This window comes from Callithrix jacchus, chromosome 13 (genome assembly GCF_049354715.1).
Source record: "Callithrix jacchus isolate 240 chromosome 13, calJac240_pri, whole genome shotgun sequence".
NCBI classification, from domain to species: domain Eukaryota; kingdom Metazoa; phylum Chordata; class Mammalia; order Primates; family Cebidae; genus Callithrix; species Callithrix jacchus.
Genome location: NC_133514.1, coordinates 115256518 through 115281822, shown reverse-complemented (window position 1 = coordinate 115281822; position 25305 = coordinate 115256518). Strand labels below are relative to the sequence as shown.

The 25305-nt window shown below is 38.1% G+C and overlaps 1 protein-coding gene across 5 annotated transcripts in view; it reads left to right on the top strand.

The window, feature by feature from the left end:
• NETO1 (neuropilin and tolloid like 1) overlaps positions 1–25305 on the top strand; it is a 123409-nt gene that overhangs the window by 47342 nt on the left and 50762 nt on the right. For all 5 annotated transcript variants that reach the window (XM_008979978.5, XM_002757328.6, XM_078347007.1 and 2 more), the window contains exons 5-6: positions 24695–24736; positions 24855–24982. In XM_008979978.5, coding sequence (XP_008978226.1) covers positions 24695–24736; positions 24855–24982 — 170 coding nt within the window. The remainder of the gene's footprint in view (positions 1–24694; positions 24737–24854; positions 24983–25305) is intronic.

The following is a 25305-nucleotide window of genomic DNA, read 5'->3' as shown; positions in this document are numbered from 1 at the left end:
TTAATAGATAAACAAAAAAAGTTTGTATAAAGTTATAGTAACTATGATATTTTATGATATATTCTTTTCCCAAGAAAGGCTATATTTCAAATACTTTTATTATTAGGTGGATCATACCATCTCAATAAGCAGTGGATCTTCTGAAATGAAAATGCTTCATGCTTGACTTTAAAATCTGAAAACGTAAGGTTACATAAAACCTTATTTTCTGAAGAATAGTCCTGAGAATGGTAAAGAGAATATTTTGTTTGAAAAATAAAATCAGATATGTTATGCCAAACTTCTATTCCTTTCCACTGTGCTAGTGTGACACAGGGTTAGAATACTCCATAGCAGAATGTCCTCAGCTGCTCACTGTGGCTTAGCAGTGTTTCTTAAATACTGGAAAGTGTGTTGCCGTAGGCAGAATCTGTTGTATGTGATACTGTCAATATTTTTATTATATCTTGAAATTGCAAGAGAATTTGGAATATTTCTACTTGCACATGTCATTACTTTAGGATTCTTCTCACACTGAATAGACAGCATGGTCAGATTCATTTTATTTAGTACATTTGCAAATTTACAATTGTCGCTATACATGAAGGCATCCTTATAGCTTTGTTTTTACTTATTGTTTGCATTTTTGATTAATAGTAACTAAGTACTGAAAGCCAAGCTGTGCAAAGGTAATTAAAGCTAATCTTATTTAATACCAAAAAAAAAAAAAAAGATGGTTTCACCTGCAAGATTTTTATCAGCCCGAGTTGCAAACATCTCAAGGCTCAATTGGATGAGGATCCACTTTCCGGCTCATTCACACGACTGTAGTAGGTTTCAGTGCTCACTGGCCATTGGACAGAAAAACTATTTTTATTCTATACGGGTGTCTTCATTGGGTAGTTTACAGTATATGAACTGACTCTTTTTAGAGCATGAGCATGTTGGGAGGGAAGGAAAAAGACAGGTTTGCTGAGAGATGGACAAATACTGACAAAGAGAACAAGACGGAAGTCACAATTTTTCTAACCAAATCTTGGAAGTGACATCTAATCACTTTACTTTCACTGGAAGTGAGTCACTATTAGTTAGACATGAGTCAGTAGGCCTAGCTCACACAAAGAGAAGTGATTAGGCATTAGTTATTAATACTTGGAAGTGGGGAAACCAAGCACTACCTTAGAAGCTCCTTCCAACAAGGCAGTTTCTGTCTCCATATGAAGGTTTCTAAATATCAGCAACCTTTTGCTGTTCGTACTGAATTTTTACTTCATTGGGTTAAAAAAAAATCTCTACCATTTAGTGGCTTAAACTGTGACAATGGATTACTTATTACATCTTTGTTGGCTGACTAGTTGGTTCTTCTCCATTTGATGAGAGCCTGAGCACTGGAGTGGCTGTGGGGCCAATGGTCTCACTCCCACGCCAGGTTGCTGTTCTTGGCCCTAGTGAGGAATTAAGCTGAGGCTGTGGGCTAGGAGACTTGATTCTTTTTCATTGGCTTCTGCGTGTAGTTGATGAAATTTCTTCACAGTATGTCTGCTGGGGTACAAGAGGGAGCATATCAACAGTGAGTGTTTCAGAAGGTAGCAGCAGGAACCGCCAGGTCTAGTGTCAGAGGCTCAGCATGTTGCTCCATTTCATTGGTCAAAGCAGTCCCGGGGGTAAGCTCAGGTTCCAAGGGAAGGGAAATAAACTCTACCTCTTGATGGGAAACAGTTATCCCTATTAAGGTGGAGGAGGAATTGCTGGAGAGCATCTTTGAATATAGACCTACCAGAGGGGCGGTGCCCTCTGCCTGTCATAATCCGTAAGCCTCCCACAAGCTGCATGTACTCACCCCCTTCGAAGACTTTCACAAGTGTCTTCTCATCACGACATCAGCTTGGAGTCTTGTAGCCATCATCCTTTCTGGGTCCAAGTGCAGATGGATTCCTTGTCAGCAGCCAGTTGGTGCAGCTCTTCAATTGTGGTTTTGTGAATGCAGACTTGAGAACTAAAAAGACAATTTACCCACCCCCGCCCTGGCTGCAATGGGAAGATGGTGGGATAACCACAACAGCCACTCCTACCAGGAAGTGTTAAAATAGGCCCACGGTGGGATGGAGACTCACCTTGATTATTCTAAAATCCATCCAGTCACCCTTGCCTTTTCCTCTGACTCTGACGGCAGGAAAGTCTTGCTGCTGCCTAGAGAGGTTCTCCATGGCCATTGGCGTTACGCCTGGAACACTTGGCTCTGCTGTCTGATTCATCCTTCCTCCCTCTCCCTGCTCCCAAATTGTCACGTTGCAGGTCAGGAGCTTTCTCAGGCCTCTTCCAGACTGTAGGAAGTGGAACCCTGGGGCTTCTATTCATTTTGAATGATCTCTGTCTCTTTGAACGAATAAAAGCTGGTGTAATAGCCTTTGAAATTTAGTGGTTTCACCAAACAACACAAACTAGTCCACTTCATCAGACATTTTCCAGCATACTTTGGGATATCTTTAAGATTTTCAAACCTACTCGAGAAGTTGCATGAGCTACTTTTTTATACCTTTTTAGAGTTTTAACAAAGTATTTTACAGATGTACCTTTGAATTATTTGATTTGATCTTCCTCTTAAGGCCACACAGCTCACTGTCAGCACTCTGAAATTCATCTTTGTCCCAAATTCCAGGATCTAGAGATAGAGAATTGAAGAGAAACAGAGAGGGGGTTGGGGGAGAGGTGGAGAGAGGAAGAGAGATGGGGACAGAGGAAGAGAGAAGAGAGAGGGAGAGGGAAAGGAAGTGGGGAGGGGAAGAGGTAAATATATAGAGCGAAAGATAGAGATACACAAACACACGCACAGAGAGGGAAAGAGAGATTTGGAAAGCTTCTCTTAATTCTGATTAAAAATTCTTCTTTTTTTTTTTCATCACCCACCTATGAGTGAGAATATGCGGTGTTTCATTTTCTGTTCTTGTGTCAGTTTGCTGAGGATGAAAAATGAGAACACATGGACACAGAAAGGGGAGTACTAAACACTGGGGTCTCTTGGGGGGAAAAGGGGAGGGCCAGTGGGAGGGGGAGGTGGGGAGGGATAGCCTGGGGAGAAATGCCAAATGTGGGTGAAGGGGAGAAGAAAAGAAAGCACACTGCCATGTGTGTTCCTACGCAACTGTCTTGCATGCTCTGCTCATGTACCCCAAAACCTATAATCCAATAAAAAATTTAAAAAAAAATTCTTCTTATATCTGCACCTCAGAGAAGACATTTGACATTTTCAACATTCTGCTTAGTAATCTCATTAGTAAAATGTAAAGTTTATTGCGGATATTTTCTATCTTCTACTCCGGCAATAGCGTTACCAGACTTTCTGCCACTAAATAACACAGCTGCCTGTGTTATCTCCAGTAGGATTACCTTACCTGTTCTCTCAGCCACAATTGGGAGTTTTCTCAGAAGCTTTTCAAACCCTACTCAGCCCCAAAGCTATGTCAAAATTCTTCCTACATATGGATACAGTAATGTCCACAATGATCAGCCATGGACAGGAGTTTTCACTGTTCCACATACACGTGGAACTCAGTGTTATCAGTCTTACATTCTTTTCTGTTCTGTTGGCTGCTTAATGGGATCACACATTGTTATTTTAATTGCATTTGTTTATTATTAATAAGATTAAGTAACTTGTATTAAATTTTCCAGAGGCTCAAATTTCCTCTTGGGTGAAATACCTGTGCAGTCCTTTTGCCTGTCTTATGTTCTGTTGTCTGTCTTTTGAATACCGATTTATAGCAGGTCTGTGTATATTCTAACTATTGGTGATTTACAGTAGATCTGTATGTATTCTAGCTATTGGTGATTTATAGTAGGTCTGTATGTATTCTAGCTGTAAGTGTTGATGAGGACTTGCAGCGTGTGACTTAACTCTTTGCTCTCATTATGATGTCATGTGGAGGTTGGAAATTCCTAATTTTAATTTGGTGCAGTATGTTACTTTTATTTTTCATATTATAACTTACGAATCTTCCCTTACTGAAATTATGAAGTGATTCTTCGTTGTTGTCTTCTAAATGCTGTATTTGTTTACTTTTCAGATTTTGATTTTTAGTGTGGGGTGTGAAGCAAGAGACTGAGTTTCATTCTTTTAAACATACGAATGCCAGGTTATACCAACACAAGTAATTAAAAATAGATCACCAAGATAGATGCTGCCCAAAATATATGGACATTTTTGCCTTTTAGCACAGGGATTTGAAACTATAAATATCCCTATAAGTTCTGCGTTAGCAACATCAAACAAGTTGTTTTGAGGTATTTTTATAATAAATTGTTTTACTAAATAATAATTTTAAAGTTTTTTTTCCTTTGACAAACTGTCCCTATGGTGGTAGATGTTTATTTCTCTTTGAATTCTGGAAATATTTCACTGATGCAATGATAACATTGTACCTATGTTATTAGGTACATATACATTTAAAAGTCTTGTTTCTCCCAGAGTGTTAAATCTTTTGGAGTTTAAAAATAACTTAGCTTATATGTAGTATGCTTTATTCCCTAAAGACTTTTTTATTCCTATAATAACCATATCAGATCTCTTTGGATTTGAATTTGTATTAATCTTTTTCTAATATTCTAAATGGTTCTGTTCCCCAAATTATAGATGTTTTTTAGGAAAAACACATTATCAGATTTGTGTTCTAATTCAGTTTTCTGAACTATGTTTTTTAATATTGTGTTTAGTTAATGTGTATTCATATATCTGCGTTTAGATCAATCCTAAATTTTATGCTTTCTATTTGTTCTTCCTTTCTTTTATTTTTTAGTTTCTACTTTCCTTATTACTATATGATTTCACCATGCAATTTGTCTGGCTTTATTTATTTTTGGAATTAAATGACTTATTTTTCCTGTCCTGTTAGCAGTTACTCAGGAGATTACAACACACACAATATCTTCTTAAAATCTGCATTCATTACTCCCTTGGAAAACATAGAATCTTAAAATGTCACCTTGCCTTACTGTCTCATGATTTACAAGTTATCTTTGCCTTACTCTTATTATTGGAGTCAGTGAATGCCCATCTGTTTACCCACAAATTTCGTTCTTCCTTCCTTTTTGTGCTAAAGCTGGGGACCTAATATCACTTCCCTTCTTGAACCACAGCCTTCAGACATTCCCTGAGAGAATAGATTTGGCAGATAATTCTAGTTTTCACTGCAGCTTCATTCTTGAAAGGGTTTGATTTGGCTGTTGAAATCTGTACGAACATTGTGTGTGTGTGTGTGTGTGTGTGAGTATATGTGTGTGACTGAATGTGTGTGTATGTGTGTGAGAATGTGAGTGTGTGTATATGTGTATGTATGTATGTGTGTGTGAGTGTGTGTATGTGTGTGACTGTGTGTATGTGTGTGTATGTGTGTGAATGTATGTGTGAGTGTGTTTGTGTGTGTGTGTATGTGTGTGTGAGTGTATGTGTGTGACTGAATGTGTATGTGTGTATGTATGTATGTGTGTGTATGTGTGTGAATGTATGTGTGAGTGTGTGTATGTGTGTGAGTGTGTATGTGTGTGTGAGTGTATGTGTGTGACTGAATGTGTGTGCATATGTCTGTGTGAGAATGTGTATGTGTGAGTGTGTGAGTGGGTGTGTATGTGTGTATGTATGTGTGTGTGAGTGTGTGTGTCAGCTTTCTCAATACATTGTTCCAGTCTCCTGGATTCCATTGAACTCAGGTATCAACCTAATTTGTGCTCCTTTAGGAAATGTGTTCTTCTTTTTCTCTGGATAGTGTAATGATTCTTTTTTTCTTTTTCAACAGTCTTGAAAACGCTCAATAATTATCTCTTTAAATATTTCATGCCCTCCGTTTTCTCCTCCCTTTCTAGAAACCTGAGAAGATTAGTGTCTTGCCTTTCCACTTCTCTTATATTTTCTCACTCCTCATCTCTCTTTGCTATGTACTGGGGTTTTCTTCTGGTGTCTTTGAGTGCATCCATTACAGTCTGCTCTTAAATGTGTCTACTGAGTTTTTATTTCAATTATTGTGATTTTTATTTCTACATTTATTTGGTTATTTTTCAGAAATATTGGGGTCTTTTTCATGTTCCCTGCAGATGTTTTCAGTCTGGTCTGTAATTTCTTTAAACATGATAAACATTGTTCTTTGATGGTCTGTCTGTGGTAGTTCTAGTATTTGAAATCTTTCAAGATCTATTTCTTCTCTTTGTTTTCACTGTTCCCCCCTTAAGTCTTATGTTCCTGTGCTGAACTTTTTGCTGTAAACAGCCCATTTTCTTTGGAAAATTAGTGGTGGGAATCGTTTGGGGCCGAGAATGAAGTTACATTCCTGCAGAAAGTAGTTGTATTTATTGCAGCCCATGCATAATCCTTGTAACCCTTGTGAGCTAAATGCATGGTTTCAGATATGTGGAAAATCCAGGCTTATGTATTTGACCTGCAAATCTCCTGTAATGACAAGTGTTGGTTGAAACTCCTCATGTACATTGTCATGCCCCACTCTGCTCGGCAGCAAGCCTACTCTCTCTTTTTATTTTCCACGGCCCCTTCAGGGGAGAAGGAGCTGGACAGTCCCTCATTCATCTCATGTAAGCAATGGTATATCTCCCCATTTCAGCTCCATGGAGAGTAAATCTCTCATCAGATTCCTAGCCTTGGATAGACACCTGAGGTCCTAAGGACAATTATTATAAAAGTACTATATTATCAATATCTTTATTTTCTTACTTTAAAGTAAATTCTCAAAAATTGAATTGGTAATTAGACACAATTTATGTGTCATTGGGAATATGTTATGGCAATGAGGTAGTTTGTCCTGACTGGGCCTTTGATTCCCAGAGAAAACTTAGGAGAGGATCTTGAATGAATGTTATGAAATGTGTCTAGAACCTCAAGGTTTATAAGGTATTTATAGGAGCAACTGAATATTTCTGAAGAAACTGGCATCATCACAGGTATATTCTAGAGAGACTGGATTGAAAAGTGATGAAAAATGAGAACACACGGACACGGAGGGGAGTACTAAACACTGGGGTCTATTGGGGGGAAAAGGGGAGGGCCAGCGGGAGGGGGAGGTGGGGAGGGATAGCCTGGGGAGAAATGCCAAACGTGGGTGAAGGGGAGAAAGGAAGCAAAACACACTGCCATGTGTGTACCTATGCAACTGTCTTGCATGTTCTGCACATGTACCCCCAAACCTAAAATGCAATAAAAAATTTAAAAAAAAGTGTTTAGACTGAAATCAGGAAGACTAGGTAGAACAAATGATTTGCTGTAAGCATTCCTAAAAATTATACTGGAAATTCAGAAAAAAAGTATTAAAGGTCAAAACCTCCTAAGAAAGGAATTGACATGACCTTGGCCATGAGGTAGATGCAAGGAAGTGTGAAACATGAGGAGAAACCAAAAAGTCATTAAAATCTAAAGCCTGGATCACTTAAGACCCATTGATGGCGTTGACCAAAGTCGTAGGGAAAAAGTGGAAGAAAGATAACAATGTAAACTTCGGACTTGTTGATCCAGAAGTGGTAAACAAATGTTCAGGCACAAATGTCAAGACCAACTATCAGAGAAGCTGCTGCCTAGTTCGGAGGTTTGATAGGTCCGGGGTCACAGCTGTGAACAACTGTGCAGTCAGACAGACTCCATTCAAATACTGACTCTCCATTGACTAAATTGTGCCTTAGAGTCAGTTTTATAATCTTTTATAAACTTCCATTTTCTCCTGCATTGAATGAGAATAATTGCACATATTTCATATAGTGGGGTGATTTCCCTATTTAAACACCATACAGTGAATCTAGGGAGGTTTTACCCACAGTAGTTCCTCAGTGAAGCCGTTAGGATCACACTTGGGATTGCAGTTTTAAGGCTGCAGTCACTGTAGGAGCACCAGATCTCTGAATGATATTTATGTGCTCAGAGCTGCTTGCTTAATTCCCACACACTGTTGAACTGGGAGCCCTGTCCCTGGTACTGAATGCGTGGGTGTGAATGACAGAGCAAAGAGAAAGGTCACCAAGAACAACAACAACAAAATGGTTTCAGAACTCCAAATCCATCAATTCATTACTGAATTACCTCTTTTTTTGGTTTCAGACAGGGTCTCACTCTGTCACCCAGGCTGGAGTAAGGTGGTATCATCCCAGCTCACTGCAGCCTTGAACAGCTGGACTTAAGCCATCTCCCTGCTCCAGCCTCTTGCAAGCTCCAATTACAAGCTCTTGGTATCTTTATGATGAAGGGAAGTGTGAGGAAGTAGCTGGGACTACTGGCGCATGCCACCACACCTGGCTCATCTTATTTTATTTTGTAGAGAATCTGGGTCTCACTGTGTGGCTTAGGCTGGTCTCAAACTCCTGGCCTCACAAGGTTCTCCCTTTTTGGTCTACCAGAGAGGTGGGATTACAAGTATGAGCTACCACACCTGGCCCTACTTTTTGAAATATTCCATAACATTTTTTAATCATTTAATTTGTACCAATTTTCACTAATTGAAATTATTGAGATCAACGAAAGATAGCTTGTCTTCCAAAACATCCAGAAGAAAGCCTCTCAGGAAAGAAAGAGAACAGTTAGCTTATTCCAGCTAGCAGCACGGCTGATGGAAGTTTCTTTTGGAATATGGAAGCCGGTGAGTTTCTAAGTTGAGGGAAGACTGTCTGTGGTAAATGGAACTGTGAAGCAATACTGAGAATTATTGGTAGAGTGACAGTGCAGAGATGAGTCATGGGTTTTGCATCACAGGACAGGTGGTGCCGTTAGGGTGAGTGGGCACAGAGTGAGATACTCTGATCTGGACGTCAGAAAAATGGGTGCCAAAGACTGGAGGATGGAGGGGAAAAGGTATGGAGATGCTGAGGATGGTGAAGCCTGCGGGTGGGGAAGGGAGTGACTAAACACCATGGTGCATACAGAAATGGGGGAAGGTAGTAGAGATTTCATGAAGAATAATTGCAAGCTCTTGGTGTCTTTATGATGAAGGGAAGTGTGAGGAAGTAGTCAAGTTTATTTTGTTTTTGAAGTTTCCAGCTTAAGTTAATGATGGATCAAAATGAAAAGTCTGAAACCAATAAAGCAGAAGTCATTCCATAAATCATACTCTCTAACTAAACAAGAGAGACCCATTCTTTTTTCTAACATAACAGAACCTAAAAATTATGATATTGATTTATATTGCTGTAGACCATTACTCTGGGAAAGCCTTGGATTATTTTTCTCATCCCCTAATGAAATCACCTTCCATGCTCTTATTCTTGAATGACAGAAAAAAGGAGCCAGGGACTACAGATTTAGCAGGTGTCTCATAAACAGCTGTGTCTTAAGCCGAATTCTAGGACGAAGTGAACCATTTCAAAGTGCTTTTATAACGCAGTGCCATTTTCAAAATTACAGATTTTCTAAATGCCATAGAAAGTAGTAGTATAGCACTGTTAAAAATTCTAAGACTTCCATTTTGGCACTATTTACAGTTGTATTTGATATAGGCTGTAAATGGTTTCCGTTCTTACAGTCCTTAGGAGATGATAGGTTTGCGTGCCAAGTGGACCCTGGCAGTCTAGTTAGGTCTGGAGGTCCAGGAATAATCATTTTTCTCAATCCCCAAGTCGGAGACTACACTTTCAAGAAATAATTCTTTTTCAGAGGCAGAGGGCGTTGAGGAACTCTAGTCTAATTCAGTCAATATGTGGTCCATAACTAGCCACCTGAGATGATTTCTTCCATTTTCAAGTGGACTGCTCATTAAAATTACTGGTTTCAGAGGCCCATTCAAACCTAAATTACTGCAATAATTGGGAAAACAAGTACAAAGGGGACAAAAAGAAATACAAGAAGTAGAGATAGGAAGGTGGTGAATTTTTTTGGTAATAATGTACTTACTCTGTTTAAAATGGACCAAGACTACTTGATATTGTAGAATGCAAATAAGTCCTTTAAGTTCTCAGTTGCACACTTCCAGGGGAAGAGCTCTTAAACTGCAAATTGTAACATTACAATGTTTTTGTTTGTTGGTTGGTTTTTGTTTTAATATGCTTCACACATATTTAGAGTAGCTCCGTTTTACCATTATTTACACTGAGGATATTATTTTAAAGCTAACTGGACATAAAAGGGACTTGTGCTCCTAGCATATGCTAGTGGATATTAAGGGAAAGGTGACTATCTTGCCATGCATCATGATGATTATTATCAAAATAATCTATCATTATTTTGATATTTGCAATATGAAGAAATAAACTATGTTAGGAAATTTTCCGAAGGCATTTTCCTACTGATCTCAGGCATTTGAAGAAATAAAGTTAACTTCACTTTTGCCTCAACATGAAATGCTATCTAATAAAAGTAAGTGCAGTGTGCAGAACAGCCAGTGAGGCTACAATAGTGTTTGATGTGTAAATAAAGTTTAAAGGGTAGTAATCCTATTTGAGGTATTCTTTGAATTAAGACAATTTTATTTATGTATCACAAAGTTCAAAATCTGAATTGTACATGCATGGGATAATTTATATTTACATAACATTTTCTACTTTAATAAATCCATCCCCCCTCCATTAACTGGTTGATATTTGCAACTACTACTGCTTTGTATCAAGCCCAATTGATATTTTTTACCCCAATCTTTTAGAAGTCAGGCAGTTGATGCCTTAGAACTAACACTGTCAATAAGTGTTAGTTACATACAGGTTCAGCATATTACATTTTTCTCATGAATCTCTCTTTAAGAAATTAAATATTGCGCAGTGGCTCACACCTGTAATCCCAGCACTTTGGGAGGCTGAGGCGGGTGGATCACGAGGTCAAGAGATCAAGACCATCCTGGTCAACATGGTGAAACCCCGTCTCTACTAAAGATCCAAAAAATTAGCTGGGCACGGTGGCGGGTGCCTGTAATCCCAGCCACTCAGGAGGCTGAGGCAGGAGAATTGCCTGAACCCAGGAGCGGGAGGTTGCGGTGAGCCGAGATCGCGCCATTGCACTCCAGCCTGCATAACAAGAGTGAAACTGTCTCAAAAAAAAAAAAAAAAAAAGAAAGAAAGAAAGAAAGAAAGAAAGAAAGAAAGAAACTTACTTTTTGATTGGTTTTATTTAGCTTTTGAGTCCATTTTGTTTAACATAGTATCACTATGAAAGCTTTTTATCATTTATTTATGCTGATCTGGCTTGTAATTTTTTGCCTTTTTAATTCCAACCTTTCTACATCAGTATATCCTTTATGTGTGGCTTTTATAAAAAGTGGGTGTCTGGATTTTCTGGATATGATGAGCAGAGTGATGGCTAGAACTCAAAGATTCTGACCTTGGTAAAGGGATGAGAATCATAACTTAAAAGAACACATTTATTTTTACAGAATATGGTAACTTTCCGGACTGGCAGAAATTCATGCAGTTGAAACAGCTTCTCCAGGATTGATCACGGAGTGCCTCACGCATGCACCCATGCCAGGCTCCTGGCAAGGCACCACTTGGCATTTCCCATTTGCTCTCTTGGTCCCATGATCGCTCCTCCACTTGACATGTATCCCACTGCTGTCTGGCATAAAATCTCCAGTGTCCTTGCCAAGGGCACCAACAGAGAACACTTCTAAAGTTTCCAAATAAGAGGCTGCTCCAACTCTATTCAGAAGGGTCTAATGTTCATCAAATTCACTGAAAGCACAAAAGGCCTCGTCTTGATGCTGCATTAGCATGGCTTGTACAGTTTTACTGTATCCTTAACATATTTATGTGGCTGCAACACACAAGGCTTCATCATGATGCTTATTCTTACATCTTTAAGTAACGTTGAGAAAGTATAACTTCCCTTGTAAAATATTTTGCTTCTTGATTTTCATTGACATAATTTATTTAGTTTACAGTGGCATAACAGAGATGGAAGAGGACAATGTGAGATAAATGCCATCTCCTCACCACACACACACACACACACACACACACACCCCTGTGTGCCACCACTGCTCCCAGCCTATGTGTGTCAGAGACAGCATTCTCTTCCTCTGCAACTTATGCCACGCTTATAAGCCTGGGTCCCAAAGACTGCGATTAGTTATTCCTAGAAATTTATGTAGCTCTTAGGAGAAGTCATGGAGGTATAGCTTCCTCTCCCTTTCCTGGGCACAAAAGTTCAGCTCCAGTTCAGTGCCAGTTGCCTTGACATCAGTGCCACACCCTTCTTTAGGCAGTTCCTCCCTCATCCTGATTAATCCCCAGTGCTTTCTGTGCTTATCAATAAGCTGGAATTGGCATTGGGTAAACTCTGAATGTGGCATCATTGAGAAAGAGGATGATGAGGGAGGTGTTTTATTCACTAATAACATTGGCACCATAGTTCTGCTAACGAGATTCCCTATTCAACTAGCTCTAGTGAAAAAGATGGCTCAGGAGATGAGCTCGTTGTGTGACTTAGAAGGAGCGATGAGGGAGTTCAGAGAGAATTCAGAGGTCCTTCTGAGAGGTTATATTGCTAATAACCAATCAAGAACCTCTCTGGTTGCCCTTGGACAGGAGTACAAACAACAAGAAGAACGACAAAACCTGTTCTATGACAGCTAATTCAAATGTGCAAACTCCATTGTTTGGACAGTATAGGGGTGTGTGTGTGTGTGTGTGTGTGTCTGTGTGTGTGTGTGTGTGTTTTGTTTTTGTCTTCATTGTTCTGTTTCTGGCCATTTTTAACCTCTGATGGTTTCTTCTTTCCTCTATCCCACACATCTTTCCATGATTACATACAGTAAATGCAAATTTTCCCTGTAGAACAGTAGTATTGCCTTGTTACTATCTATCAAAAGTAAACATTGTAAAAGCCTCCTTGAATACAAATAAAATCCAGCTTCTGTGCACTCGTGTTATAAGAAAGAGTTATGTATTCTCAATTTGTTTAAAAATGTGAATACAAGCACCACGAGGAAACTTCATATTACAACTAAATAAATAAGGGAACAAAAAAGCTGTACAAGCCATGCACATATCAATAATATGTTAAAGCACTTGAAAACTTTCTTCCTATAAATCTTGTAAGTTTTGATTTCTTAAAATTTATATATGAATATAATTTATGTTAAACTAGAAAAAAAAAGTCATGATACATATATACTCTGTGCCCACATGAGAACCATTAGGTAGACAAGCTCAAAATGAGAGCGTCTCATTTTGTAATGGTTTTTTCATGTGGGCAATACACACATAGAGAAAACAGTATACCTTTAAAAGAAGTTTAAAACGTGGTGTTATGAATTTTATACTAGAGCAATGCTGCTTCTAGACAAGAGCAAACGAAATCAGTATTAAAATAATATGACTATGCTAGCTGTTTTAGTACTGTGCTGTCAAGGATTTTTTGCCATTGATTTTTAAAATGGTGATTTGAATTTGGTCAAATGATTTAAAAAGCTACAACACCCTGGGTTTCAACCTTGATTAAAAAGCAAGGGGTCAACACCAGATGAGGAATTGCAGACAACTGTGGAAGGATGGAGTAAGAAAGTCACCATTGAAGGGCGAGGTCAATTTCAAGTCAAGAGTTGCTTCAATAAAGATGTGTACACAAACATGACGGGACTTTTGAAAGTGAGTAGGCGATGTGGGTGTGAATATTGATCATGGATCTCAAGTCTAAGAAATGGAAGCCAGTCATCTGGGATTTGAATGAGAACAGGAAAGCATGAGTGGACAGTGGGAAACAAGGCAAAGAAGGAGTTTGCAGTTTTTTATTCATCAAGAAAGGACTTGAGCAAATTAGTCTTTGAAAAGATGTAGATGATAGAAGGTAGGATAAAAATTGGAGGAAGATAATTGATGTGCTGACTGCTACGAGTAGGAGGGATCAGAAAATCCAGAAGATAGGTGGAACATTTGTTTTAGAGAGAGAAATTTTCAAAATTGGAGGTAGATAATTGGTGTACTAACTACAATGAGTAGGAGTGATTAGAAAATCCAGAATAGGGCCAGGTGTGGTGGCTCACGCCTGTAATCCAAGCACTTTGGAGGCCAAGGTGGGCAGATCACCTGAGGTTGGGAGTTCAAGAAAATTCAGAATATAGGTGGAAAAAGATTTAGAGAAAAGAAAATTTCTGAGGCAAATAGTAGATAGGTAGTGATGACAGTGGATCTAGGTGAGTTTATAGATTGAGAGTGGCAAGCTGAGTAACTTCCCAGCTCATGGAGTCTCTGTTTATGGAAATGAGAAAACTAAACATTTTCCCTGATTATTTTTTCCTTCACTTCCCACACTCAATCTATCAGTAAATCTAAAACAAGTGATTGCTCATTGAATATTTACTGTAGGGTTTGTAAATTTGACCAAACTTGCTTTGAACCCAAATATAATCGTATATATAGAAGAACTATTCACAGAATCACTGGGTTTCAGGGTGAAAAGAACTTTGTAAGTAATGTAGTCTACCACCCCACCCCCCATGAAACACACAAATGCTTGTTTTCCTATGCCGGCATTTAGCATGTCTCATTAGATTTCAATACAGTTCTAATTTATTTCTCTGTAGGACAAATGAAAAAGTTTTACTTACATGGATCTTGATCTTTGAAATATATTTTTGAAACATTTTAAACATATTTGTGTTTTTAACCATAGCTCCAACATCATACTCAAAACTTATTTTTCCCATGCCAAAAAATTGTATTTTATCTGTTTTATATATAAAATTGCTTTAGGTTCTGTCACTCCCAATTCAAGAGAGAAGGAAGAATAGCCCCATGGAGAGTCCAGACAGGCCCGGTAGACCAGATGACATTCTGAGCATTTACAAGTCTGTAATGAGTTCACGTAGAAAATGACAGTGTGGAAATCTGGAGCTCAACTGCCTAATTCTGATTTCAACCCCTACCACCAACAGCTACATTCTTAGGCTAGTTACTTATTATCTCTGCGCTGCCTGTTTTCCTCAACTATAAAACAAGCGTAATACTGGTTATCTACCTCATATAATGTTAAGGAATAAAGGATTTACTATATTTAAATTAATTATAATATCTGATGCATATTCATTATTGCAATGGTATTAGCTATTTTTGTGAATGTAACTAAATGAAACTAACTTGAGTTAAAATGAGAAAAACAAAAGAACTTTTTGTTATGTAGATATATTTCAAATGTATTCTTGCTTTTCATTTTCTTCATGGTGGTCAGGCTGGTTTCAAACACACGACCTCAGGTAATTTGTCTGCCTTGGTCACCCAAAGTGTTGGGATTACAGGCTTGAGCCACCGTGCCAGCCAGGACAGAGTATTTTAATAGGCTTTTAAGACAGTGGTGGTTACTCTTTTCTACTACACCAAAGCTCAACAAGTGATAGCTTTTTACATTTAGTTGCCACAGGGAATGTGAAACTCTATCAGTGAATTCCTTTGTATTCTGTTACATTAAAATCCATTCGTGTATTCTCCTTCTCAAAGGGCTCTGCTTGTTTAACTTTATGCATTATTTATTTGACAGTTATTGGATTACTATTATGCAAAACTGCTAAATGTTGACACAAATTAAAAATCACATTTGTTCACATCAACAACCATCTCATTTAAAAAAATCTCTCAGTGTTGGGAAGCTGACAAGTGCACAGTCGCAAATACATCTCCTTCCCTTGAAGCTTAAATTTTATCATTGGCAACAAATATTGTCAGTTGTTTTCTTAAAATCAACAGATTCACTTTGTTCATTTTCAAGAAAATGTCTGCCAAATATTCAAATCTAAATAACTGTAATATGTTTGTCAAGCAAAAATAATGCTCCATGAAAAAATGGATAATTCACACATTTGAACAACTGCATTGTGCTTGTTCTTAAGAAAATCATGAAACAATTCAGTCTGCAGCAAAAGTGCCTTATCCATACTTAACATTTTCTCTTACAAAATATGAAAACAGTTACTTTAGATTTTAGGATTTAAAATATAGTTTGTAATGCTTCATCATGACGATTTTAAGTAAAATTCGTTTTGGTTTTCCTGCTGCGAAATTGCATGGCAGTGAATTAATGCAGTGCATACTAGCTGCTAAGGTTTGGTGCCACAGTCCTGATTCATTGCTAAGACACCAGCAGTTTTATCCACCACTGCTTGTGCAAATCAATGCAAATGTCAACCCAGATGTCCCAGTATAAACCAAAGAATTTGAAAGTTATCCAAAAATTTGAATATTTCAACACTACTTTCATTAGTTGTCAAGCATTCACATAAAAGATGATCCTTGATCATTGGCCCATGCTGACACTGGGCGAATTCAAGCAAAATCAGGAAGCCCAGCCAAGTCTACATCCATTCATTTTTTAGACAAAAGTAAAGTTCTCCAGACAAGATATTAACTCCGCTTGTCTGCGCCGAAACTTTAATCAGCGAGTGACTGTGGGATGGGAGAGTGGCAGTGTCCTCATTTCTTTTACTGACTTTTTTTCATGCACTAGACATTCAGCAATGGCAGGTGTAAATGACTTTACTAGTCTCCTGTGAGCTTCTTGGCCAAGGTCATATAATAACTGTGAGACATTTCAGTGAGTTCACTGTTGTGAGTTTGAAAAGTGAGATTTGGCTTTTAAAGAGCTAATGATGTCTATGTTTAAAATATACTTTTTTTCTCTTAGAATTCTTATTAGTCTCAGTGCTTCAATCAAACATTCAAAATAAAATCATTCAAAAATGCCTGCTTTTATAAGTCCTAATAAAGTAAATTATTAACACCTATAAAGTGGAGGACAAGATAGATGTTCTCATATTTTCATTTTTATCTGAAAGTTTGTTTGATTATTGGGAATAGATTATTTGGAATTTGATTATTAGGAATAGATTCTTCCCTTCTGTAAGGCACCTGTTCGAAACATCAGTCTCATCTTTCTTCATAACTCTAGCATTACATGGTGCCATTGTGGTGGCACAGTGGGTCTTTTAATCTCTCCTTATCTGGTATAACTATACTTTCTTTTATTTAAGAGGAAATATTGCTAAGTTCTATAATTGTTATATCTATAGATAAAATTTAAATATTTATAAAAGGCTTCAAATTAGATAACTACATAGATTTACAAAATATGGCAGCAAACATAATTAATTTTTGCTGTGCTTCCATGTAAGCTCAATAAACATTTTGAAGTATAAAAATAACGTTGTATTGGACAAAAATCGGGTTACTGGGCTTGTATTAAGAAGAACTGAAAATAGCCAGTAAGTGTCCAGTAAACTCACTAACCACAGACTTAGCTAATCTCTGAGAGTGTACATCATTTACATTCTAACCTTGGAATATTTGAAAACACAAGCACATACTTTATTAGTCGGAGTAATGTTAATGCCATTTCATGTAAGATCTGCAAAACCCTTCCATATATTTTTGAAAAAATTAGAATTCAAAAAGACAAATAGCATTTTAGTATTATTATGAAAATAGTAACCTTTGAATCTCAATAAAGGAACACCCCTGAGCTCAGGGAATAATAATTACAATAACATTTTTAAAAAAAAACTTGGGAAAATGTGGCACATTTACACCATGGAATATTATGCAGCCATCAAAAACGATGAGTTTGTGTCCTTTGTAGGGGCATGGATGAACCTGGAAACCATCATTCTCAGTAAACTGACACAAGAACAGAAAATCACACACCACATGTTCTCACTCATAGGCAGGTGTTGAACAATGAGAACATATAGACACAGGGAGGGGAGCATCACACACTGGGGTTTGTTGGGGGGAAATAGGGGAGGGACGGGGGGTGGGGAGTTGGGGAGAGATAGCATGGGGAAAAATGCCAGATATAGGTGATGGGGAGGAAGGCAGCAAATCACACTGCCACGTGTGTACCTATGCAACAGTCTTGCATGTTCTTCACATGTACCCCAAAACCTAAAATGAAAAAAAAAACTTCAGTAATTTCACATTTGAAGTATATTATTTGCTGAGGAAAAGTCTAATCAGGGTCAAGGGAAAAAGGCTGTCTGTGCTCCACATGCTCATTTATAAAATGAAGCTCAAGAAGTTTTGCATTTCCAATGCATGGCTTTTGAGGTAGACCATGGAAGAAGAAAGTCAGAGTCTGGAGGATTTTTTCGGGGAGATTGTAAGCACTCAGCCTGTGCAGAAAGTTAATTTTTGTGCCAGAGTTCAGTTTCATGGCCACCTATAATTGCAAGGGAGGCTGGGAAACGTAGTCTAAGTGTGAGCCTAGAAAGAAAATGGGAGAGAGAGGTTTGCTAAACAAGAGGCTGTTCTCTAATAGAGTGTTTCATGTGATATATTTACTATGAGAACCTGCAGATTGGAAAAGTGTTAAAGCCTCGCAAATACAATCAACATAAAATCAAGTTGGTGTTAAGTTACTCTATTTTTTATAGGAAGAAATGCAACAAATTCAGTCCTGAGTATGGTCACTCGTTACGCCCAAGCACTGGTCTAGGTCCTTGATAGAGAGAGTCAAGAGACACAAAGTCCCTTTTAGCACATTTTTAGGGACCAGTTTTATTGGAGACCATTTTTCCATGGGCTGGGGTCGGGATGGTTTCCAAATGATTGAAGTGTCTTACACTTATTGTGCACTTTATTTCTATTATTAGCACAGAATGATATATGATGAAATAATTATATAACTCACCATCACATAGAATCATTGGGAGCCCTGAGCCTGTTTCCTGCAACTAGACACTCCCATCTGAGAGTTATGGGAGACAGTGACATCAGAAGTGTGTTGCTTATGTCCAGTCTACTCTGTGATCTTGTTTCAGTTAATGTCACTGTGGAAAGCCCTGTTTCACAAAGGATGTAGGAAATGGAAGCAGGCTTTTCAGTGTTTACTGTGGCAGTCACTGGATATTCTGCCTTGATGTTTGAGGTTGTCTCAGACATACTTGTAAGGCCACTGTCATTTGCAATCTCAAGCACTTGATCCTCTTCTAGGATGGGTGAAGTCCATTCACCTGGCTTATTCACAGATGGGTCACAAATCCATTCCTTCCCAGTTCTGGGGTCTTTTTGGGTTGGGAAGTAACGTTCAAGCTCTTCTGAAAGCTGAGATAGGTGTCCATGCACCAGCAGTGAGAAAGAAGGCCCTGGCTCATTCCCTTTCAAAATCTCTGCTGTTTGAGAGATGTCAGAAATCCTAATGTTCATGGTCACCCCTGTAATTCCAGCGTGGCTTTGAATGCAGCCACTTTATTTGCTGACCTGTACACAGTTGTTGTTCTCCCTTGAAGTGACAGATTGAGTTCGTTCAGCAGGTTGAATATGTCACACAAGTAAGCAAGTTTTGCAGCTTAATTCTGTGTTACTGAAATGTGCTTCCAGGGATGACCATTTTTCTATAAGAAATTTCTGGAGTGGTTCTTTTAACTCAAAAACTCTGCCAGTGATCTACCTTTAGAAAGCCATCTCACTTCTGTGTACAAGAGAAGACATGGTGTGCTCTGCCTCCACCTCCTCAGAGCTGCACAAACAGATGTGAGTTGAGGGCATGTACTTTAATGTGGTTGATAATTTCAGTCACATCCTGAAAACTGGTAAGTACAGGTGACATTTTTTGGCTAGCCAGCATAGCATTTCTATATGGATAACACAATGCATAGACTCACATTCAGAAGCAACCTCTTTGACCCAGGTAGGGAAACCAGAAAGCTGGTCCGTCATGGCAGCCACTCCATTAGTGTGTATACAGACACAAAATGACTAACTCAGTTTTCTTGATTTGTAGTCCTTCAAAGACTTGTAGTTCTACAGCTGTGATGTTGATTGGCAATAAAAGTGCATGTAACATATGCTCATGCACATCCTTCTGAAAAATACATCATACAAAAACAAATATTGTTGCCTCATTGTCAGTATTGGTAGACATGTCAACCTGGATTGTGTACTTTGGTGACTCATTAATCCCAACAATTGTTCATCAATATCCTGTGCTCTTTCATCAGTTGATCTAATTATGAAGCTAACTGAAAGAGGAACACATGCCATCTTTGAACCACAGCCTCTCCTCAAAGTTCATGACAGATGTCCTTACAGCAGGCAGGATCAGTAAAGGGCTTCTTAGCTTTAGCAATGAAGTTAGCCTCTAAGAATGATGCTCTCAGTGCAGACACACTTCATGAAGTGGGAGTCTTCAGCAATTTCTTCTGTTCATTATGTTTACTTTTTTTTTTTCTTTGGTAAAACTCTAAAGCCATGTCTTTTAATGCAGGGTTCTTGGTCACCATGTGGCAAAGCAGTTTTGAAGGTTTTCATGGCTTCCTAGGATAGCAGATCTCCACACATTGTACAGAGTGGTCTTGGAGAATGTGAGCCACCAGTTGCAATGACCCTGTAATTTAAGTAGGACTCTTGGTGTTCTCTTTAAGTGCAGCTTTCTTTTTGTTGGCATTCTTGGGGTCTTCTGCTGTGTCATCATAGGGTCTTTCCCCTTTTCAAAGAAGCTCTTCAATAACGTTTATTTCTTACTCATTTTGGCTAGGCCTAGCTTGTGGGCTTACCAAAACTGTCACTGAAACAAGTGTGCAGTCTGGGAAACAGGCACGGATAGAAGCATTAAATATAAGCATGGATGTTCTGTATGTGGACTAAAATAAGTGGCAGATTTTCACTTAAAACCTACTACCAGATGCAGCGGAACAGCTGAAGTATATCAACTCACCTGTCACTATAAAGCCTGCCACAAGATGCAGCTTGCCACTTGCCACTTACTGATAGGGTTTTGATATGCGTCTGCAAGTGATTGATCTATTATGACCTCTGTGTAGTCAAACCTCTTTGCTAACGTTAATCTGTATTTGCAGCTGCTCTCCAGTGCTAACATCACCACCCCAGATCGTCAGGCCTTAGATTCTCATAAGGAGCATGCAACCTAGATCCCTTGAAGGCATAGCTCACAATTGAAGCTCCTATGAGAATTTAATGCTGCTGATGATCTGACAGGAAGAGGAGCTCGGGTGGTGATGTGAACGATGGGGAGCTGCTGTAAATACAGATGACGCTTCCTTTGCTAGCCTGCCTCTGCTCATCTGCTGTGCGATCCACAGCTGGCTGGGGAACCCAGACTTACAGAGTTTCTTGGTTATGGAGCAGTGGAAGTGGATGGTTAGTAAAAAAATAAATAAATAAACATACAGCCAGGTGCAGTGGCTTACACCAGTATTCCCAGCATCTTGGGAGGCTCAGGAGGGTGGGTCATGAGAACGAGAGATCCAGGCCATCCTGGCCAATGTGGTGAACCCATGTCTCCTAAAAATACAAAAATTAGCTGGGTGTAGTGGTGCACACCTGTAGTCCCAGTACTCAGGAAGCTGAGACAGGAGAATCGCTTGAACCTGGGAGGTGGAGGTTGCAGTGAGCTGACAGAATAAGAATAAATAAATAAGTAAATAAACAAATAAAAAGACAAATAGTTAACTAATAGTAAGTTATAATAACGTGAGGAAAGCAAAATGAGAGACAGTGCTACTTTAGAGAGGATTGTCAAGCAAGGCATTTCTGAGAATATAATATTTGAGTCAAAAACCAAAAATGAGAAAGATACAGCTCTCCAAAGCCAGGAGGAAGGCCTTGCAGAGAGACAAAAGAGCAAGTTTCTAGTACAGAGCATGGGAACAGCCAGGGGTGTTGGAGAAATGGGCTAGTGTGATCAGGGAGGAGAGAGTGGGACCAGCAGCATGGAGCCAGGGACCAGGGCAAGAACTCACAGGTGTTAAGATCCATTAAGAGTGACGATTTTACTCTAAGGGCAGTGGAAAACCGGGAGAGTTCCATGATTTGATTTCCATGTGTAATAGTTTTGGTTGCTAAGTAGAGAACAGACTTAGGGATAGATACGGAGTAGAAGACTAGTTACCAAGTCCAGCTTTATCATGCATCTGCCTAATAATTCATGACCTTACCCACCAGCAACCTTCACCAATCAGTCTTTTAATCTTAAGTTCAATTTAGGTTGTTTCAAACAGAGAATATTGTTTATTGGTTTGTTTTTGTAGGTCATATGGCTCATCTATTATTGTGATGTTAATACAAATGGAATTGAGAAAACAATTTTTTTCTAAAGTTTTGGTTTTTAAACTATCAGTGGTGTCATTGTTAATACAGAGATAAAAATACATTTTCAGTTTCTAGAACTGGCATTTCTCTCAACATTGTCTGGCATCAGTTATAAAAATGACAAATGTTAGCCTTCAAACTGGAAAACAGAATATCAACTACATTCCACAAAAATTGTAGAAATCGGCACATAAGGCTGAAACATTCTAATCGAAAAGGAGATAATGAGTGTCAATTATGAGTATAATTAAGCATTATTCTTAGTAGTAAGAAGGATACAATGAATAACAAAAAGTCTAGATAACGAGTCATCATAGTTGATGGAATAATAAGGAAGATATGGGGTACCTTCGTCAATACCAATGAAACAGCTTGATGAGAACAACCAATTTCAGCAATGCTATACAAAACATTGTTTTTATTACAAAATAGGTGTTAAATACATATGTATTGAAATAATAACTACATATCTGTTGATTTAGATGAAGAAACAAATTACTAATAGGAAGTATCTTGATCCAAATGATCTATGATATCTCCATTTTTTAAGTAGAAATTGCTTTCACTTTTTTCCTGTTTTCTAAAAATATTTTTTAAATTGATTTTTTAAAACAGATTTTTAAAATTGATTTTTCAAAATAACTTTGCAAAGGAATCTGTGTCTTGTTTCAAAATGTATTAGCCATTTTTTAATAGTCTATAATAAAGTAATTCTAAATAGTTCATATGATCAGATTGTAGCATGGCCAGTCCAAGCCTCTCAGTTTCAACTGATCAGTTCATGTAACTGTTTCACAAAACAGGAAACAAACAAGGCCAAGAACAAGATCTTTAATGAAGATAACCAAACTAACAATCAGGTTACAGGTTTTGCATATCCAGGCACACACACAGAAACGCACTTAGATACACGCATGCGTACCACACCCATGGTCTCAATATCCAGAACTAATCTCCTCCAGGAAGATGCTGCTTGTTATATGGTAGTCCTGAGGTTTTTGGAGCAGCATCTCATAAAATATTTGTAACTCTAAAAGATTTTCACTCACAGATGATACCGTGATAGTGAGAACAAATTACATTTCCCAGTCATCGTTTAACTTATGCGCTAAGTTCCTTTAACGTATAGTCATTGAGGCCTTTGCCCACTCATAAGTCAAAGAAAGTTCAGCTCAGAGTGACAAAGGCTACAAGTGCGTGTATTATTTCAAAAGGCAAAAAAGCCCAGTTTCAGGTAGACAGAAGGAATACGTTCAAGAAGTCACCATGTTAGCTGGAGTTAGTAGCAATATATTCTGGAATATACTTGAAAATTGCCAAAGTGTAGATATTAAATGGCCTTACGGTGCAAGAAAATGATGGCTACATGGATTACGATGTGAATCAGCATGATTCAGCCTTTTGACATGTACACATATATCAAAACATCACATACCAAAACATCAAATACCAAAACATCACATACCAAAACATCACATTGTACACCAGAAATGTAAACGATTTTTACTTGTCAAATGGAAGAAAAGGATAAATCTTGGAGAAACACAACTCCAGAATAAGTTACTTCATAAGTATATGCAATGACTATGTATTTATTATGTAATAAGTATATGTACATAATATATACTTATGTAATAATTAAAATTTAATTTTTTTTAACAATAGGAATGTATGTATATCAAATAAGATAATAGAGTGTCTCAGTGACATTATTAATGACTTGTGGGTCTCCACCTTTCCATTCTGCTCATCATCACAGCATTTTCAACATTGTAAGTTGGCTACTTCATGATTTTACAATGACCCGTACAAGCATGACTGCAATGTAAGCCAGAAAAAATGGTATACACCTTGTCTGTATTACAAGGAAAACTTTCTCAGAAACTCTCTAAAAGACTCATCTTTGTATTTCATTGGCTGCATACCTACCTCAAAATCAATTCCAGAAATGAGAATGAGACCCCCAATTTGCGTTTTAACCTTAGAAAACATCTTAGACTCATGATACAGCAGGCTTCCCCAGAAATGCATAAATAAGCAGAGGACAGGTGGCTGAGACTGGGCTTGGCTGTGAGGAAGATGGGGAGAGTGGGTGTTGAGTTGACAAACTAGAATACTGAGGAATGCTTTGAAAGCTAGCATAGTATGAAATGCTGCAGATAAAGGTTTGATGAAAACAGGATTGTTCCGTCAGCCAAAAAAAAAAAAAAAGGAGTTCTAGATTTTTACATTTTAATTTGTGCTTCAAATATTCTGGTTAAAAATTGTGTTACAACACTTTACAGAATATTTTGAATCAGCAAAGAGGATAGTGTCTAGAAGACAGGGAAATTGCCCCAAACCTTGAATTACCTATGGATACATTTTACAAAAACATCTCTTCTGTGGTTACGGAGAATAGATAATATAATTAATTTAATCATTCTACCTATGGAGTTATAGGTAATGAGTAAGCTTTTTTATTTGATAATTAGGTGCAAAAGTGGCATTAGAAGCTTTTTTTAAATAGTGTTTTTTTTTTTGTATTGAGAAAAACCTTCTAGTAATACTAAATTAACATTTCAGTCCCAACATCGTTATACACTTTTTATTTCACCACTTACTCTCCCCAATGTGCTTTCTAAGGCATATTTCTGGATAATTTAATGATGCATAACTCAAAATCACTGTAAGTAATAAGTGTGGAATGGGACTAATTGTCTTTTTCTCAATTTTTAAGATCCTGACTTTAAGGACCTTGGAGCTTTGAAACCATTACCAGGTTGGTAAAACAGATATTTAATACTGTTCTGAAGACTTTGTTTTCTGCTGTGAAATACACTTTTGGTTTATTATTCAAGCTCCATTTTTGTGTGTTTATTTGCCATTCTGTTATTTAGTGTGTGAGTTTGAGATGGGTGGTCCCGAAGGAATTGTGGAATCTATACAAATTATGAAGGAAGGCAAAGCTACGGCCAGTGAGGCTGTCGACTGCAAGTGGTACATCCGAGCACCTCCACGGTCCAAGGTCAGTCTTAAGATGAAACCCACACTTGACAGCTGACATGAGAAGCATCTATAACGTGCATCGCTTTGAAGCAGCTGGACATGTCTAATCCATTTCCGAGTGCAGCCATCATAGGCTATGATTTCATTTTGGTTTTGGGGATGTAACTTGTCTTCTCTTGTCCAATCTAAATTTGATGTCGTAAATAGCAATCTAGAAAGATGATGTGTTGAAGAAATGTCTTCGATGTGTCAAAGAAATCATGTGATAAACTCGACAAGAGACTTTAAGGTAAGTTGACCTCTCTGAAATATGGATTGAAATGGTATGTGAGATCCATGGCT